The 18,649-nt window shown below is 40.9% G+C and overlaps 1 protein-coding gene across 1 annotated transcript in view; it reads right to left on the bottom strand.

Annotated features, from left to right (window-relative positions):
• The window catches only part of GALNT2 (polypeptide N-acetylgalactosaminyltransferase 2), an 86,158-nt gene extending 68,772 nt beyond the window's left edge, over positions 1-17,386 (bottom strand). The window contains exon 1 of the mRNA XM_064708544.1: positions 17,191-17,386. Coding sequence (XP_064564614.1) covers positions 17,191-17,313 — 123 coding nt within the window. The 5' untranslated portion in view covers positions 17,314-17,386. The remainder of the gene's footprint in view (positions 1-17,190) is intronic.
• Between the last annotated feature and the right edge of the window lie 1,263 nt (positions 17,387-18,649).

Genomic DNA, 18,649 nt, shown 5'->3' with positions numbered 1-18,649 from the left:
TTTCAAGGGATTTCTGTATTATTGTAATTTCTACCCATACATACATGTTGATCACCTGCACCAGTAAAGCATATTTCCCTGCAGCTCATGTATTGTACTCTTGTCATCAATACATATCAATATGTGCAAATATCAGATGTGAAAAGCAGAAATGTTAATTTTTATATCCCTCTCATTAAAAACAAACTCATCAAGGGTTTGAAAGCCAGTCCTCCAAGCCAAGCAACTAACAATGTCACCAAGGCAAGAGAATTTTCAAAGAAAAATATAGAGGGCTATATCTATTTCATGGAACAAATATCTTAGAATGTGCAGAACAAAGATGGTTGATTTTGAATGCAACTAAAATAAGGAAGTCGCTACATCACCACTCTTCAAAAACAAACCCCCAAGCCTCTGGAGATTTGCCATGCCACACAAACTCACAGACTCCAAGACTGCTGCTGCAGCAGATTTCTTTGGAAAAAGAAAACCCACAATGAAAATAAACCCAGATCTGGCAGAAACTCTCTCAAAATGTCCTTGTGAAGCCATCTTTATGTTAACCTTCATTCAAAATCTTGGAAAAAAATTCATACCCAAGACCAGTTTGAAACATCAAATGGCCTGATGCAGCAAACTGAAGCGCTGCCTTCCAGCCTTCTAGCACCCACACACATTCTCACACAGAATAACTGGGGGGTTTTTAAGACCATTATATTCCTTGGGTTCTGGTTACCATCAACATAGCATTGTGTCACACCTTCTCACCAGCAGGAAAATAATCTTGCTATTTTCCTTTGTTTCTGAACTACCCCCTTAGCCGATATAATGATTCAAAGAAAGCCAAGTAAACCCTACTTGAATTTCAAGCATTTGCCTACGTACAGAAATTTGTTTATAGTGACAACTGTATGTGGAAGATGCTGTTCAGTCTCTGCAGAAGAAAGACTTTTTTATACAGAACAACATGCTCCATTAAGAGCTACCACGAGCTACTTGATCTCCCAAAGGTTACCACTCTCTTTAACTGTCAAGGAAAAGAATAGTGTATATTAAAATTTCATTCCTCTTAGTTCGCACTGCACACTGAGAAGAGGAAAAAGAGGGGCAAAAAAAAGAAAGGACTGTCACATTTTTAATTAAGTCCACTTATGCATTAATCATGACCATATGGTCGTGGTATTATGCCATGAAATAGTTCAGTAACAGTGCATTTCCTCCAACAGACAAAAATAAAACACAAATGACCTGTACACATGGATTTTATTCTACTTCCTCAGTTCTTTACAGAGGAAATTATTACAAAGTCCTTATTCTTGTGATATTTCAGGTCAACATTTCTCTGTTTTGGAACACATGTTCAACTACAACTGTCTAATAACCCAAGATGAAGAAAACAAGGTGTTGGTCTGCAGCCTTATGTAGAGAATTGAAGGCTCCAACAACACTTTTGCTTCAAACTGTAGCCCAGAGTAAATGGTGATTTAAAAAAAGCAATGAGATATTTTGCTAATCCCAAAAAGAAACAAGCTCCAGCATATCTAGGAAGTCTTAAATTGTAAACAGTACAATGGCAAAAATATCACAAGCAGATTAAATTAGCCTTTATTTATAAGACATAATACTTTCCACTTTCACTCAAGCAGACAGTTTATAAAGTAAAATAACATGCTTACATCAAATGGTAAAAATATTTTGGAAAAATGGGGCCTGTTATTTCTTGTTGCAATAGTAGAAATCTCCATTCCAACTTTTTTTACAATAACATGACAAGACAGGTTTTGATTTAGGAAACAAAGATGGACAGAGACGGATGCTGAACATGCAGCATATTCAGAATTAGTGCCTCTCTAATGGCAGGTGCAAAATAGAGCCTTGGCAGATCAACATTGTTGTGAAATAAACAGCATCTCTCAATGAACAGTCCAAGCATACCACTGAAAAACCACATTGCAAAAATAGCAAACAAGTTAAAATTTGTAGGTACCCAACCCCAGCATAAAAACTACACTGTCAATTTAACTTCCCTTTCATAATTGTAGATAATCCCTCAAAACACCTTCTGATCTCTTTGGAAATAACCTGAAGTGCAACATTAAGCAAGGCACTGACACTGCTAGAGCCAGTGCCTATGACTAGGAGCAGTGATGGCCCAAGCAGAAAGGAAGACTGAAAAACAAGTTCAGTGCCAACTGGTTTGTACCACACAGACACCAAATGCAGTGGAGGCCACAGGCAATCCATGCTCCAGAATCCGATACACTGCTGGCCAAAAGCTGCTGTGAGTTCTCTAAGAGCCATCAAGGCAAAAAAGGGACATATCCCCTAGCTTTAAAGATAACCTAAATCCAGTATTTCAATAGCTGGAGTCACAGTGATGGTTATAGTCAACAGAATCTTCTCTTAAGAGATTTTTCAATACCTTAATTTTGCCAGTTGTGAGTTCTCCCACCCAGAGGAGTATTTCCAACAGTCTTTGTAACATCATTAGTGGCGACACAAAACCCAGATTTTTTACAGATACCTGGGACTTGAAAATTCCTTGGAAATGTATCCCTCAAAAGTGAGTACAATCAAAATGACCTGGTGTCCTAGGATCATTACACTGTGCCTATTATATCTTAACTTAGATTTGAGCACTCATACACAACGTATTTCATTTCTCTCTATAAATGCCATTCTTCAGAGCTGACAAAAAAGACACCATAGTACCATGACAGATATCATTTCCATTTCTAGAAGCCTCCTTCTCTGCTAATGCAAATCTGAAGGCAGCTGACTGTCTGAGAAAACCCAATTGTCATCATTAAAATCCAAATGTGTCTGAAAAAGAAATCAATCAGTTGTGTTGTCAAGAAGTGACAGAATGGTCAAGCAGAGGGATACAAGAGCCCAAATAACCAAACAAACGTGAAGAGAACAGCTTTCCACTCATGTTTGTTCTGAATAGAAAATAACTGCTTTTGCCTTCAAGCAAACTTGGTAAATAGGTACACTGAACAGCTCAGTCAGAAACTGCTTTGCTATTCTTAGCACGGAGACTATTTATCGTTTTGTAAAAGTGAAAGCTAAGAGAATTTAATAGAGTAATTAAAATTATATATTGCTACCATTAGTACAAATGAACATCAAAAAAAACTCTGCAGCATGGTATTCTCCCCAGATTTTCTTCAGTTCAACTGGATTTGACTTTCATGCAGAGTACAGACAATACAGGCATGGTTTTATACTAACAGTAAGATTAGTAAAAACACTTTTGCTCTCTTAGGGCTTGCAATAATTTTCTGAGAAAGGTATTTTAAAGATGTGTAGCCTTTTACTTTGTTTTTGTCTTTCTTTTTTTTATGACCTGCAGCTTATCTTCAACACATTACTTCCTTCTCTACACAGGATGCATCGCTGGCAACTGATGAAAATTATGTACAACAGCTACTAAGCCTTTAAAACAAAGTAGCAGCCTGTATAATTATCTCTCCCTTTTCTGTTGCAGAACACAAGTAAAATGTCAGTGTGTGCCAGATACTATTAAAATTACTAGATTCCTGCAGCCCTTCCTTCACAGAAACACTGGGTTTGGGCATCAAAAATAGAAGCAGCCAGTTCCTACCTCAAGTTACTTACTGAAATATTGAACTTTCTTTTCATATTCTACCAGGATGCAATCATTTAATTCTTAAATCTAAGACCATAAAAGTTCTAGTTAGTGAAAAATGATCAAGGGTCCATCTAACTTTGTCTTTTTAAGCTTTGGTTAGATGGTAGATTTCCCACGAATACTTCTTACACTATATTCTTTATTGCATGGCAGGAATATGCCATGTCAGTTTCAGTAGTTTTCCATTCTCGCAAGGAAAAAGAACAAGCGATTTATTTACACAGTACTTAATTTTCAACTATGATATGAAGAGCAAAGCTGCTAGAGATTGAAATACAAACCCAGGAGCACAGCACAGAAACTGGGAGTACAGAACCAATACAATTTCTGCTGCACCTATTCAGTTCTCAAGAGAGTAAGAGGGCAGGGTATGTTAAAGTCACCTCTCTTATTTGAATGAGCATAAGAGCTAGAGCTGCACTTCCAGAAAAAGCAGGCAGAATTAAGTTAACAGCTGAAGAAATACACAGTGCTTCACGTGAGACAGGCTATACTAGCTTAAAGTATTGAGGGAATTAATCTTCAGGTTAACACAAACATGGAGACCACACGTTTATGCATGCTGGCACTCAAAGAAGCAGGAGGAATGTAGCCCCTACCATGTTATGCTTCTATTCAAAGAGTACAATTGGAACAATTCCCATCTCACCAGTAGCTCTATCCATTCTAATATCACTGCAATAACTGGAAAGCACTGCTGTTCACTGGTAGACCTGGGAAAGCTTTGTTTTCTCCCTTCCAACACAGGATAGTCTGTGGAAGAAAAGAATCAAGTGCTTGATCATTGTACTGGGGCAAATAATAGCATTCAGGCATGCAGCAACAACTCTGACTTCCAAAGCCAGAAGGAAAGCCAGCACTAGCACTTCCTATCATTCCACTGCCATTTTCTTCACTGTTTGTATAATGGCAAAAAGCCATTCAAATACAGGAGGAAAAAATTACTACACAATTATTGTCTCAAACTGATAAGCCAGAAAAAGAAGCCTAAACCATGTCAAAAGAAAGCAAACATGCTGCCATCCCAGCTGCTATAGCCTACTGCCAGTAAGAGCATGAGAACAGTCTAAATGAAAACATCATGCAGTTGCCAGAACAGCAACTGACATACTTCCAAAAAAACTCTCCCATTGGAGACTCTTCTTCCTCCAGCTGACAAAAGAATTCAGTGCTAGAAATTTGATATCCACAAGCCCTAGCTGATCACAAAAAGCTTTTTAATTATTCTAATAATATGCTTATGTGAAATCACATTTTCCAGATTGATCATTTAATGCTCCCCCTCCATCACCTTCCTCCAGGATAGGGAGTACAGAACACAAATGCAGACAAATATCTTCAACTCACTTGACATCAAGCTGCATTACTGCAAAGTTCATAAACCAAGCAAGAATACTGTATGAGAAATATGCTCACTATTGTATGAGAAACAGCAGCAAACAAATTATCAGTATCAACAAGAAGGCCACTGTCTTTAGTTTTATACAAAAAAGAAACCTAAAACACTGAGAACAAAAGTCACACACACATTTTGCCAAAGTAAGTTCTACATCTATCTTCATTTGTATAATAAAATAGATTCTCAACCTAAAAACCTGTCTAAACTAATTATGCTTTAAAAGAAAACACACACCATGTGCCATGAGGTTCTGACAACACGTTATGACACTAGAAGAGAAAAGGACACAGCTAAGTCATAGCTAAGGGGATAACCTACATAAATATATAGCTAGCAATAAACTCAAAATAAGATAGTATATAAGATTCAAACAAAAAAAGTATTAATAATCAAAACCAGCTACAGACATTTGTTTTGCATACATAAACAAGTGATTAGAGTCTTAAACTCAGATAATGTCAGTGTTTCTGTGGAATATTTTATAAGAAATTGTCTTCTTAAGCACAGTGGGGCTCTAAGCTCTACCAGTCACATCTTTTTTAAAAGAAGACAATGTCTTCAAAAACTATCAAGTACCTACACCCACCAGCAGCCAACACCTTGCTTATTCAACACCACAAATTGCCTTTCATCACAAACTGAGTGTACTAAAACCAACACTTCTTAACATAGTTTTTAAAGTCTCTACAAGATTTTACCAAATCATTCAAGTAAAAGTTCTCTTAAAAAAAAATCTTCAAAGCACAACTGAGAAAGCAATCAGTCTTTACATCAATTTTCTTCCATACCTCTACACTGCAAACTTATCTCAGAAACTGAGATAACATCATGAGATGACAGCCACAATCACAATTAATTTGAGCAAATACTGTGACATTTCCGAACTGTTGCCTGCCCCTGAGCTGTAAGCTGCTCTTACAAATAAACATTACAATATCACAATTCTAAACCAAACTGAACATGTGTGAACTGAGGGTTTCAGAAGTGGTCAGCATCAACCACACTAAGATCAGACACTAGACATGGTTCCCTGCATAGCCTGACTACTGCACCAGCTCCAGATCCGTACTCCAGTAAGCTCAGCAAGAAGCACGAGGTCCCATCGTACCTCAGTGCTGAAGGCTGAAAAGCTTGAGCTATCTTTTCCATATGACATATAACTTGGGACATTATAACTTCTTGAAATCCATTCAGTCACTGAGACTTAATCAATAAAAGCCAATTATCTAATAAAGTTTGCTGAGTACAAAACAAGTCTGGTTTTGAGCAGAGGGCCAGAGCAAGAGAGAACCACATGAGAATTTCTACCATATGACCACAGCTAAAATCCACACTCAGGTATCTAAATCCTACTGGGAATAAACCCTTTTCTAAGTTCAAGGTGTAGAAATAACCTTAGGGTTATTAAGACATTGGTTAACACCATTCAGTCTTTGGCACAACAGAACCAGGACTCTAAACAGCACTACAACACAACATTCAGAAGTGTCCTGAGCAAGTGCTGGTATCCCTTTCACCACTCTTTCCCATACAGTTGAGCAATTTTTACAACATCCAAGTTTACCAAGAAAAGGATTACTTATACAGAAACAACCTAGCAAATGCACTCTGAAACTGTCAAAATATTTTCTACATGCTTAACTAAAAGAAAAAAACAATGACCAAATCTGAAACATCTGCAATCACTAGGGAATAATGAAAACCAAAAAAATTTTTTTTGAAAACTCACACACCACGAAAATCCATGTGTATAAAATCTGGTTTTGCCCAAGTTTCTGGCTCTTAGAATTGCACGCACATGAGGGACAACATTAAATGACTGCAGGCTGATTTTAACACCTTGATTTTCTCACTATTGTTCCCAGGATGCAAGAGGCATGAGTTATCTCAGTAGGTAACAGAAATGGATTTTTAAGCAAATAGCTTTTGCTTTGTATAAAGACAGATATTTTAGGTCTAAGCTAACATGAACATCAAAATCAATCTCTTGCTTATTTTTACTAGAGAATATTCAGAAAGTATTGGGAATAACTGAGAAATTGTACCTTAACAAGACATACTGCATTCTTATCAAGCCTTTCAGAAACCTGACAGCCATTGCAGAGAAGTCTTTCAAAATGTGGGTTTTTTTATTTTCGGATCAGTGTACATTTTGCCCTAATATATTTCTAAGTCTTGTTATAACTCAGGGGTGGCATCAACAACCTGTCACTCAGTTCAATCTTTTCACTAGGAGTCTACGAAGCTAAACAACACTTACACTTATATCTCTATAGGGAAAGAAGTTTCCTCAAAAATGGGCCTTCAGGCATACTTTTTGCAGTACAAATAAGTCAAGTCTCTCCATCAGTTCTGGAACATTAAGCATAAAGGTAAGACTGTAAAAATGTGCTGATGTTTGCTAGCCCACTGTCCACTACTTTTCATTTAAATACTTATTTCAGACTCCAAATGCCTTTCAATTTAATTGTCAAGACCTGTAAATTCTTAATCCACACTTATTAACAGAAAGCACACAGGTTAGCCTATGTGGTGGGGACATTGTCTTTAATAGACATCTATCAGTTTAAGAGGTTTTAAGAATGATTCCTAAAAGAGCAGAGAGTCAAACTCCAACTTTCTCATCAAGTCCTTACAGGACTTGCTACAATTACTGCTCACCCACAGCACTTTCAGAGTACACTGAAAGAAAGGCATACACTCTGTCAGTGGGACAAAAAATAATATTTCCTTAACTTTAAACAGTAGTCACTAATATAGCGTACATGTGTTGTAACTATTCCACATGGTGGGACAGTCAGTTTGATGTTTGTTGAGGCTAAATGACATAGCACTTCTTCATTTCAGTGGCTGCTCAGCAGCCACTGAAATGTATGTAAGACATTTACACACATTTCTTCCAGCACGTGTGTTGTGCTGCAAGAAATGTGTGTAAATGCCAGAAAATGCCAAGGCTGCAGTTGATGGATGGTGTGCCACAGCAACCAGAAGGACTCTGGCATTCCACTGGAGCAGGAGCCATGCCACCACCCATAACAAGAGCTTATTACACTGTCTGGACAACATGTGCAGACCTAATTTTGTGACACACTGACACACTCCAGCAGAGAGATACTGCAATTCCATCACCCCCACGCTCTTGGTAGGCACACATACCGCAGCAGCAGTTTTGCCATAGGGGCATTTCCCAATATTGGAACAATGTAACCTCTAAGAATCTAGGCTGGTCCACCAGTAGCTGGGAGCAGTTTGCTACCAAATGAACTACTTAATGAGGACAAAACTTTCCTTTTCCTTACCAAGGTCCCAAGAGAGTCAAAGTGTACTTGAGTGAACAGGCCTTTCCATCTCAAATAAAAGAAGCAAGAAAAGAAAAATCAAGCAACTAAAATACCTTCACATCAGCAAAGCATATACCCATTATATACACACACTTGTATATTTATTGACCATCTGTAAAACAGGACAGATAGAGAAAATTCATTTTAGTAACAAATTTCAGCTGTGCTCGTTTCTCCAGGGTGGCTAAACATTTGGAACTTAACACAAGGAGAAAACATTTTCTGGCCATCAAGTCATAGCTCTCTGAGAATTCCTGCACAATAGCGTTAGCTGGGTGCCAATTCTTTGCACAGTCTTTCCTTGGCCAAAGTCCTTTTGTTGAGCAGATCTGTTACTCAGCACAGGCGGTCCACTGCACTTTGATAACGCTTGAACTCAGCAGAATCTCTAGTTATTATCTGCTTCCCTTAATAAAGCGCCCAGGTTTTATGACAATTTTACAGCTTCAGAAAAGTTATTAACAACTGAACTTGCAACCTTTTCAATAGGTTCTTTTTTCCATACAAGACCACAGCTACAAAGAAGAGAAATCCAAATTATTGCCTTTGATGTGCACTACATAGCAATTTTGGAGATATATGGAATGCCCTAAAAATCAAACTTGCTGTTCTTTTACTGTCCTGTTCTTTTCCCATTTGAATTTCATAAGCAAAGCTCAAAACCAACATCTGTCTGCACAGTCCCTTTACACAAATGTGCTCCTGTCAGTTGATGGAGTTATTTGAACTTCCATATTTTAACTTGTTTAAATGACAATACAGGTACCCTGAGCAATTAACAAAACCAGTGAATAAAACAGGAATAGTGGGAAAAATTAAACAGTTTAGACAGATGAAAAGTAAACAAGGAAAAAAATAGTCTTGATAGTATTTTTAGCAGGCTACACTGGAAGCCAGTCATATTAACAAGTTACCTTGATTTTGCACAAGAAAAACACCTTTTAACATTCAATGTGACAGATCCAAGAAAAACACACAAACAAACAATAAAAAAATCCTATCTATAAGCCAAATATAAATTTAAAATATGCTACATTCCAACAGGGGATTCAGTTCATAGAAAAGAAAACACACACTGATGTTTTTTAACTTTCTTGATCATTGATGACTTCATGTGACACAATAAATAGCAGGTCTGCTTAATTCATGGTAAGAACACATGGCAAGTGAACATTTAAGTGAATGACAGCTAAACATGTACTCTGGGTATGTCAGTAAGATACAGGCACACAAAAAAATTCATTCTCCAAGAAATGGAGGAAAAGGAAAAAACATCAGACATTCAAATATCTTCATTTCTACTTATCAGAAAAGGTCCCCTGTATGAAGATTCCTGTGGAAGAACTTTATGGACTTAGAGGGAACATGAAATGGTTCCATTTCTAGTGTTAGCAAGATTCTCTTATGCCGTATCTTGAAAATCCCAAACACACAAACCAAACATTTTGATGTGGACACCTAACATTTTTTCCTCATTTTCCCTCCTCAATCCATCCCTTATTCCTCTGAAAGCTTAAATGAAAGGGAAAGGCAGAAGAGAAGAGGGCACCTTACTTAATCCAAAACAAACAGCATTAAAGACTGCACCCAGGTTTTAAAATGTATATAGCTTAAGATACCACCACTTTGCATTACATGATGGCAATATGTAATTTTAACAACCTGCTTAGCGTTTCCTTCTGTAACACCCACACTGATATTCCACTTCCACAATATCCTGATATATTCGGGCAATGACATTCAGCCCCATATCCCTGAAAAAATTGCAAATGCCTCACTGCTTCCTGCAGATTCATTTTTAGAATTCAAATGATTTGCCAACACATGGCATTGCCAACATATTAGCAATACACATCTTCTCCTAAGTCCTAATAAAAATCACTTTTAGTTACAATGTTACTGTTGGGCAGGGAGTCAAAAATGTTTGTACACCACCTGGCTATATATTGCTTTGCACCACTATAGCTTAACCACTGTCAAGAGTAGGTCATTTAAGAAAAGTAACGAAAAGTTACTTAAAAGTGGACCAAATCAACTTAAAACAAATCATTTGCACTGACTTAATTTGAGCAGTTTCTATTCACAGGACCATTTGTATTCTAATGTTTTCCTTTCAAACTGATTAAACTTAACCAAAAGTACTGTATATTAAATTATGCATAAATTATATGTAGCTACCAAAAGCCAAGTAAACCCATTTTCTAGGCTGCCTGGTAGAATTGTTTTAAACAGCTTCTAGGCATACAACAAGAGTCACTCTGCTGGGACTCCCAGCTCCATGACAAAGGTGTCTCTTCTATTCTGTAGTAGAGTACCATTGCAAGCAGCTTTCCAGCAGACAACAACACTTCTCTCATCTGACATGCCAGCATTTTAACCAAACAGTACCAGTTATACGCAAACACTAAGATAACAAATCACATTGAAAAACTGAAAGGGACAGGCAAGTCAAAAGAGGAAAAAAACCCCAGGATTTCCAAGGAAAAATTGTAGAATGCTTATGTAATTTTGAAGACTAAGAATTAAGTTTGCTAAGATTTGTTTACACAGTTTATATTTTTATTCTAGGCTGGTGTAAAGAACAAGTGAGGCAGCATCATTGACATGAATCTCGTAATTTTTATTCACTTCACATGAAGTCATATTGTGTCTTTTCTAAATTAGAAAAAAGGTGCCATTCCACCACTTTTTATGTTGTATCTTTGGAAGCGCCTAGAACACATGGAAAATTTTACTGGCATTTATTTGCAATACACCTCAAATCACAAGACTGATGGGACAAAAACAGGTAAGGCATGTGCACAATTAGTTAGTGGACTACCTAATTTTTAAAATGTATCTGTCAAAGGACATCACTACAGCTTACAACCTTTGTACCAGAGACTCCAGAAAGCAGCAAACCACAGCAGTAATGGAATAACACAGGAGCACAGCAAACTTCTACAATATCCACATGAAAGGGAAAAATAAGAGGGAAAGGTGGTTAACTACCCCAATTTGGTATGAAAGTACCAAAGAAGTCATTCTCCTTTCTCCAACCCCTTCTATCTATGGCCCTGCTCTACTTCTGCATTTATGAAAGAAGCAGCTAGCAGCAATCCAAGAGCCACAGCCTCTGTATCACTCATCAGTTTCTAACCTAGCAGGTTGCAGGGCACAAGACAAGTCTTCTAAGCAAAGAATTAATTTCTCAATGTCAACAAACAAAAAAACTCCCTCAATGACACATTTAAAAAAGGGTGGAAAAGAGAATACAGCTACAGATCCAAAGAGACTGCACAGAATTTGTAACAGACCACCTTTTCATTGTACCCAAAGTTAAGTTTTACGAAGTAATCCATAAAAATAAGTAGCTGAATTGCCAAGACAGTAATTTAGTCAATTGACATATGTTAGATTAAGAAAATATACATGTATGACATTTACATTCTATTGAGAGGACAGATTTATTATTGAAGTGCCTGAGCATTTAATCTCTTTCCCATTTATTACAGAATCATATAAAAGAAAGATCTATTAGCAGAAACTGCTACCTGTTATAGAGAGGAACATCATTTTCTATCTCCTTGCACCTTCTAGGAAGTGAATGATACAGAAAAGGACATACGACAATTTGAGTTTTTTAACCTTGATATCTACACTTGTCTCAAGATCAAGGTATCAGAAATCACATTCAATGTCACAACACATAAGGGACTAAAGTTACATTTAAAATGATGCAGCAAAGTAAACAATATTTAAAAATTAAATCAAGTAAGGCCTTCCTGAGATGAAAGAAACCAGAGTTGAAGTTTAACCCCTTTGTTTCACATACCTCAAGAGAAACACTCAAGTTGCACATAAACAGATTAATGAACTTAAGTCAACATACACTTCCTTTCCTCCTTACCCAAACCATCAAAAAAGCACTTAGGTACACTAAATCTGTAGTTTATGCATGAAGAGAGGAAGACTGTATTATGTACATGTCAATAAAAGCTTCCTTTACCAGTAACTGAAATAGTAGAGGGGTCCCAAAAAAAAAAAAAACCAAAAAGGAAAAGAAAGCTTTGTGTACGCTGAAAGGAGTTATTTTAAAGTTTTATCCATACAGAACAAGAACTTACAGGGCTTGCTTCTTTTCCCCTGCTTTACCCAGTGATTGATTAAAAATGTCTCAATCACATACTCAGTATGAAGCATCTTTACCTTCATTTATTTCACCTCAGCTAGCTCCAGTACAGTCACCTCTCTAAAGTCTGCTCCATAATAAAGAAAAAACCAAAATGAACAAAAGGGAAGAGAAGGGAAAACTAGCACTATGTACAGGATAACCAGTTCCACAGGAAAAGCCTGCCTCCTTGTGGCTCAACTAGCCCTAAATTAGATTTCTCCAGTTCATTCCATTACACCCAGTAAATCTGGGGAGCCAAGAGAGTAACAGCCTTCTAGTTCAAGGCAGTTTGGGGTTTTGGTTTTCAGGGGGGTGGAGCTGATGAAAAGGAAGAACGTTTCTAAATGTAGGAACTACCTGTGAAAGCAATCCATCACTCCTTACCGAAATATTGCTTTTAGCTTTCTCCTCTAGACAGGGGGGAAGATGACAGATGTTCCACTTAAAAACAACTGAGATTATTTACATGGCAACAAATGCAAAAGCCTGTCAGTGCTCTGGCACCTAAATCCAGAAGGCTACGAACCTTGGTTCAGCTGTGGCTTAACCTTGCAGGCCTCTCTGGATGCCTCAGCTTTCACCAGTAAATCCCCATTCTGCCCACAGATCTCCTCCTGGGGATGCCTCTGAGGAGTTCTCTCTTGGCAGCAGCAAAGCATTTGGCACTTTCAACAAGATGCAGACCTTCCTCTGTCCAGCCTGAAGGGCTCAATTATTTGGAGCTACTTTATTAACGCTTAGAAGAGCAAGTTCTTTAGAAATCAGCTGGAGTTTTTGGCTGGTTTTGGTGTGGGGTTTTGTTGTACTGGGTTTTTTAATTTCTTTTTGATTTCAATCCAGTCACTCTATTGTGCAAGAGCTTAGTGGTTCAACAACTTAAAATCTGTGTGACAAATATACAAATTCACACCAGTCTTAGGAGGGGATCACATCAGGATGGCTTTGGCTTTCTAACCATCTTGCAGAAGCTGCTGCATTTTTATGCATGTCTAAGACAGACAGCATGAACTGCTTTTGCTCTGGGTTAGGAAATTCACCCATGAAAAGAAGAGAACTTCCAGTCTCCACTCCAAAGGCTTTTTAATATAAAACACATTTAGTGAACATAAAAGTAGACCACATTTTTTTTCAGTCTCACAATTGCTAGGCTTTCAACTTGCTCTCTTCTCTGTCACAGCCTCTGTATGGGAACCATTTCTCTAACCTTTAGACATGTGAATCAGACTCACTCTTTCCAATCTACAACTCAGTGATCCAGCTGGAAAGGAGTCAACTGAACATGGCTCTCTCATGTTCACAAAAATTTTGATTGGAGATTCACCAGAGGGAAAAAGGAGAAAAAAAACCCCGAAATATTTCTGCCCCCTTCAAGTACATCTTGAATGAGAGGCTTTGATTCTACCCTTTTCTTCTTTTAAAGCAGATACTAAAAAAACAAACAAAAAAAGTTGTCACACACAAAATTCCAGATGTGGAATACATCACTTCTTTTTACTACAGTTTTTATGCCTAGGTCCAGAATGAGAAGCATTCTACCCTTTTTTTTTTTGTTAGGTTATTATTATTTACACATTTACCAGTGAGACATCGTGTGCTTTGTGTGCTTTAGACTCCTTCATGCCTGCTCAGACCCTATCAGGCCAAATACTGCACACAGAGCTGTGGATTGCACCACTGCTGAGAGGGACCAAAGGCTTTATCAAGGCTGTACCACACCCTGCAACATCCAAACAGCTTCACAGGTCTTATAAGAAAGGCTGTAAATGAAGAACCAAAATAAACAGGAGCTCAGATTAACTCTGACACTACTCTAATAAGAAAAGCAAATTTAAAAAAAAAAAACACTCTTTTCTCTTACTCAGGTGCAATCCTGGCAGAGGGCAAACACCTTCAACTCTACTGAAGAAAAAGAGAATTGATGCTGTTCAATACATCACAGGACTGGGTGCCATATCAAACAAGTCCAGTATGTCTGAATAACACATTAGGTCTGTGCATGGGAAAAAAAAAGAAAAATATAATCCTTATGGAAAAACACATTCTGTTTGTACAGCCAGATCTGTAATTAACATGCAAATTACTTACACAAATGAAGAACTATTCCCTCCTGGTTTTTGTAAATTTATAGACTGAAAACAGCAGAGACTACAATTTATTAAAAATTGTGTTCTCCTATAAGCAACTCTGTTTCCATTATATTGAAATAGTGGGCAAGTCAAAAGGGCTATATGAAGTCATACCCATCAAGACATTTACTACAGCAGGGTTTCTGCTCCTAAGTTTAAGACAGTATGTGCTTTTTGCTTTACACCAGTGTCTGACACTAAGTTAATAAGCCTTTTATTCTGATTCAAAAGCTATTACACTACACACATCTTCCTCTACTTACATTTGCTAACCTACGCTGAAGCCTGGGATTAAATTTTATGCTTCACTGACAGAAAATAGAATCCTAAATCACCAATCCACATATAATAGTTAATTTCCCCACTTGTTTCTTGTGGTCACAGCATCTACTTTCTTCCTTACCATGGCCCTACTTTAAACTTCCATATTTTTAAACACAGCAGTGGGCTTCAGCTCAGGTCTATGAAATGTCTCATTTTCTTGAAATTATTCCTTACTAAACTTTCCCAATTACCCAGAGCAGTAAGGTTTACTAAATTTTGTGCAGAATGACACCAAAGTAAGCTACCGAAGCAAGTAACAGTGATCTCTTAAAACCATAATAAAAACTGCTACTAATGTCAATAATAAACAGCAACAGGTTCTAGCAGATTAAACACCAGACTCTCATTCAGAAATACTGGCTTCTTTCCTATTTTATTCTCACCAAGTCTTCTAGGTGACCTTGGGCAAATCACTACCCCCACACTGCAGCTTCCCCAGCAGTGAAAATTAATTGAACAGAACTGTAAATCTGTCTGGAAACTCCAAATGTAACACACCATAAGAGTTAAAAATATATTTCCCTATCTGCAGATACATTTGCCTTGATAGCTTTTCTTTATCCCAATATACAGCAGCAGTGTAAGATTGCTTTTACTTTCTAAATACACTCTGGTGGTTCTTCAAGAAAGGCTTTAGGCTACTGCCTTACCTCCTATCACATGCTTGATCTATTTCTGCTATTGTATCTACTTTGAAGGACCAGGAGCTTGTATGTGGCAATACATACTTACACTTACTTTAATATATTACATCAAAAGTCGCTGTTGAACACATTCCTAAGGCACAGAGAGAATAAAAAACAGGACAGAGAGACAATTATCAGCAAGCAGTGACTCATTCTCTAAACCCTTGCTCACATAAGTAGCCATCCAAGTATTTGCTTCCACAACCTGACACAGGAACAAGTCATCAGCATTTTTTTACAGGGAATACATACAGTGATGAACCAAACTGTATCAAAGAAACATAAAAATATTCCTCTTTTTATATATCAGCTAGACCTACAGAACACTACTTTTCATTTAACAGGAAGCAGCAATTCATTAGCAAACAACACCGTTCAAGTATAGTGTACTTCATTCAATTGCCCTCTTGCCCTGCTCTGGGTTTTCTCTAAAAAATTACAGAATTATGTACACCTTTCCTATTTCAAAATAGAAGGCTTAAACAACAGTTTCTAAAAGCTGTTGATTTCCCTAATCTTTATTGCAGGCAAAACACCACAAAACAAAAAGCACTTAATTTTCCTAAGCAGAGATAGTGGGAAGTGGCAACTGTGTCCACATCATGGCACAAAACACGTTCTGATCGACACAAACGTGAACTGTGAGGGGCTTAACTTCCAGCTGTGCTCCCGATCGATGAATTACTACAACACCTTGGAAAATCTCTTTAATAACCTGATGGCCAGAATACTGAAAAATAACTCATGTATTGTCCGCGGGGAACTTCTTGAACATTAGTAACACTTGTAACGCGAGCTGCTATAAGAAGGAAGACACAGACCTTCCACGCCGCAGACACAAAACATGACAAATCCGGCAATTTCCTGGAATATTGCAAAACCGGTCGGAAAACGGTACCCTTCAGACACAGAGCTAAAGGGAAATGAAAGTGCTTTGCATCCAAAGGGAGAATGCATTAGCAGCTCGGATCCTCGCGTGCTCTCTAGGTAGGAACAGGAGCCCGAAGGACTCCGGTGCCGGCGGGGAATGCTGAGTGGGGGAGACGGGCAAGGCGGAGAGGGGCACACGGGGAATGAAATGCGGAGAGGGGCACACGGGGAATGAAATGCGGAGAGGGGCACACGCTCGGTGCCGAGAGCGGAGCGGGGCCAGGCGGGGCCCCCCGCCCCGGAGCGCAGCCCTGGCCCTCCCCACCCTCCCTTCCCGCACCAACTTCCCCCGGCCCGGGACGTGGCCGGCTGCAGTTGGATAAGGAGCGACGCGACGGGGCTGAGATCGGTCTGAAGTCCACAAAGAAGCCATCTGCCTCCGGGAAGCGGGCTGGAGAAGGGCGGGCGGGAAGGAGGAAGGAGCAGCCCGGGGCAGTCTCACGCCGCCTGCAAGCGAGCGGCGGCGAAGAGATCGCCCCGGCCGCCGCCCCTGCTCCCAGCCCCGCGGCCACGCAGCGCTGCCCCCCGCCCGGCCCGCGCCGCCCCGCCGCCGGGACACGGAGCGGGCGCACCTTCCCCGGGCTGAGCGCTCACCTTCCTCCTGCCGCCTCCGCCGCCGCCGGCCAGCGCGGCGCTGCCGCCCGAGTACATGTAGTAGGCGATGCCCAGCACCCAGAGGAAGGCGAAGCAGAGCAGCAGCCGAGACCTGCGCCGCATCCTCCCTCCCGCGCCGCCGCCAGGCCACCAGGAAACGGCCGCCAGCAGCCGCCGCCTCCGCTCCTGCCGCCGCCGCCGCCGCCGCGCAGGGTCAGGGGGCAGAGGGCGAGCGCCCGCCCCCCGACCAATCCCGCGCCGCCCGGCCCCGCGGGGGGCGGGCCGGCTCCGCCGCCGTCGCCATGGTTGCAGCACGCCGGGCCGCCGCCTCCGCCGCGCCCGGGCCGGGGGCTGCGCGCCCCCCGCAGGGCGGGCACCGGCACGTACCGGACCGGCCCCGCCCGCCCCTCCCGCCGCCGGGCACCCTCGGGTTCCCCCCGCCGGGCGCGGATCTCCGCGGGCGCTGCCTGAGCCGGGCCGGGGGTCGGGAGCCGCGCCCCGCGGGCAGCGGGCAGGCGGCGGGAGGGAGGCCGCTCCCCGCCCTGAGGCGGCGGGGCACCGCGGGACTGCGCGGCCGTGCGGGTCTCTCCTCCTCGGAGTTGTCCCACTCCCTCCCCGCTCATACTGGCCGGTTACCCGGAGACTCTCGGTACCGCAAAACTCCAGACTGGCCCCGGTCCGCGCCCCGCACCCCCCGCCTGCCGTAGCCCGAAGTGTCCGTGGCCGCGCTCCTGCAGCGGTGCGCGGGTCCCCGACATGAGGGGTGCTCCGGGCTCACCACGGCTGGTAGTGACTGCGCCCTCGTTCAGTGCACCCTCCAAGGGCCAAAATACAGCACTAGTGTGTGGTTCTCACCCCTTTGGAGTTGTCTTGTTCCCCTACTCATGTTGGATGATCACATAGAGGCTCCCAGGCCACCAGAAATTCCAGACTGACCACAAGTTGTGTCTCTGACTTTTCAGAATGGAAATTGTGCTCTATGAAGATGTTGCCTTTAAAGTCACTTGAGGTGGGTAGAGAGGCAGGTCTTCATTATGCCTCAAAGGTCAGAAAGCAAAGTCTTGTCAGGACATGTCCACTACCCTCTGCATGACATTATTGAAGAGATTTTTCCACGGCCCTATGGAACACATCGAGGACCTAACAGCCCACCACCCCACTGGGGTCATGGACCTGCTCTGCTTGCACTTCTGAAGTCACCACAACAGCAGTGCCCAGACTGGAAGCATGGGCACCACTAACGCAGGCCTAGCGGGATCTCTGAGGGATTATGCCTGGATCTTCCCAGACAGATGACCCACGTAAGGCTTTGCTCTTAGAGGCTGGTCAGTTGATATGGTCATTGCCTAGTAAAATTATCTGTCTTTTACTGACCCAGTTCCACCCCTGAACACCCCAGTACAGACACTACAGTGCACTAGTTCACTGACTCGTGTGTGCACAGCTCATGCTGCTGTTA

Source organism: Zonotrichia leucophrys, chromosome 3, assembly GCF_028769735.1.
Source record: "Zonotrichia leucophrys gambelii isolate GWCS_2022_RI chromosome 3, RI_Zleu_2.0, whole genome shotgun sequence".
In the NCBI taxonomy this organism is placed as follows: Eukaryota; Metazoa; Chordata; class Aves; order Passeriformes; family Passerellidae; genus Zonotrichia; species Zonotrichia leucophrys.
This window is presented reverse-complemented; position numbering and strand designations above follow the sequence as displayed.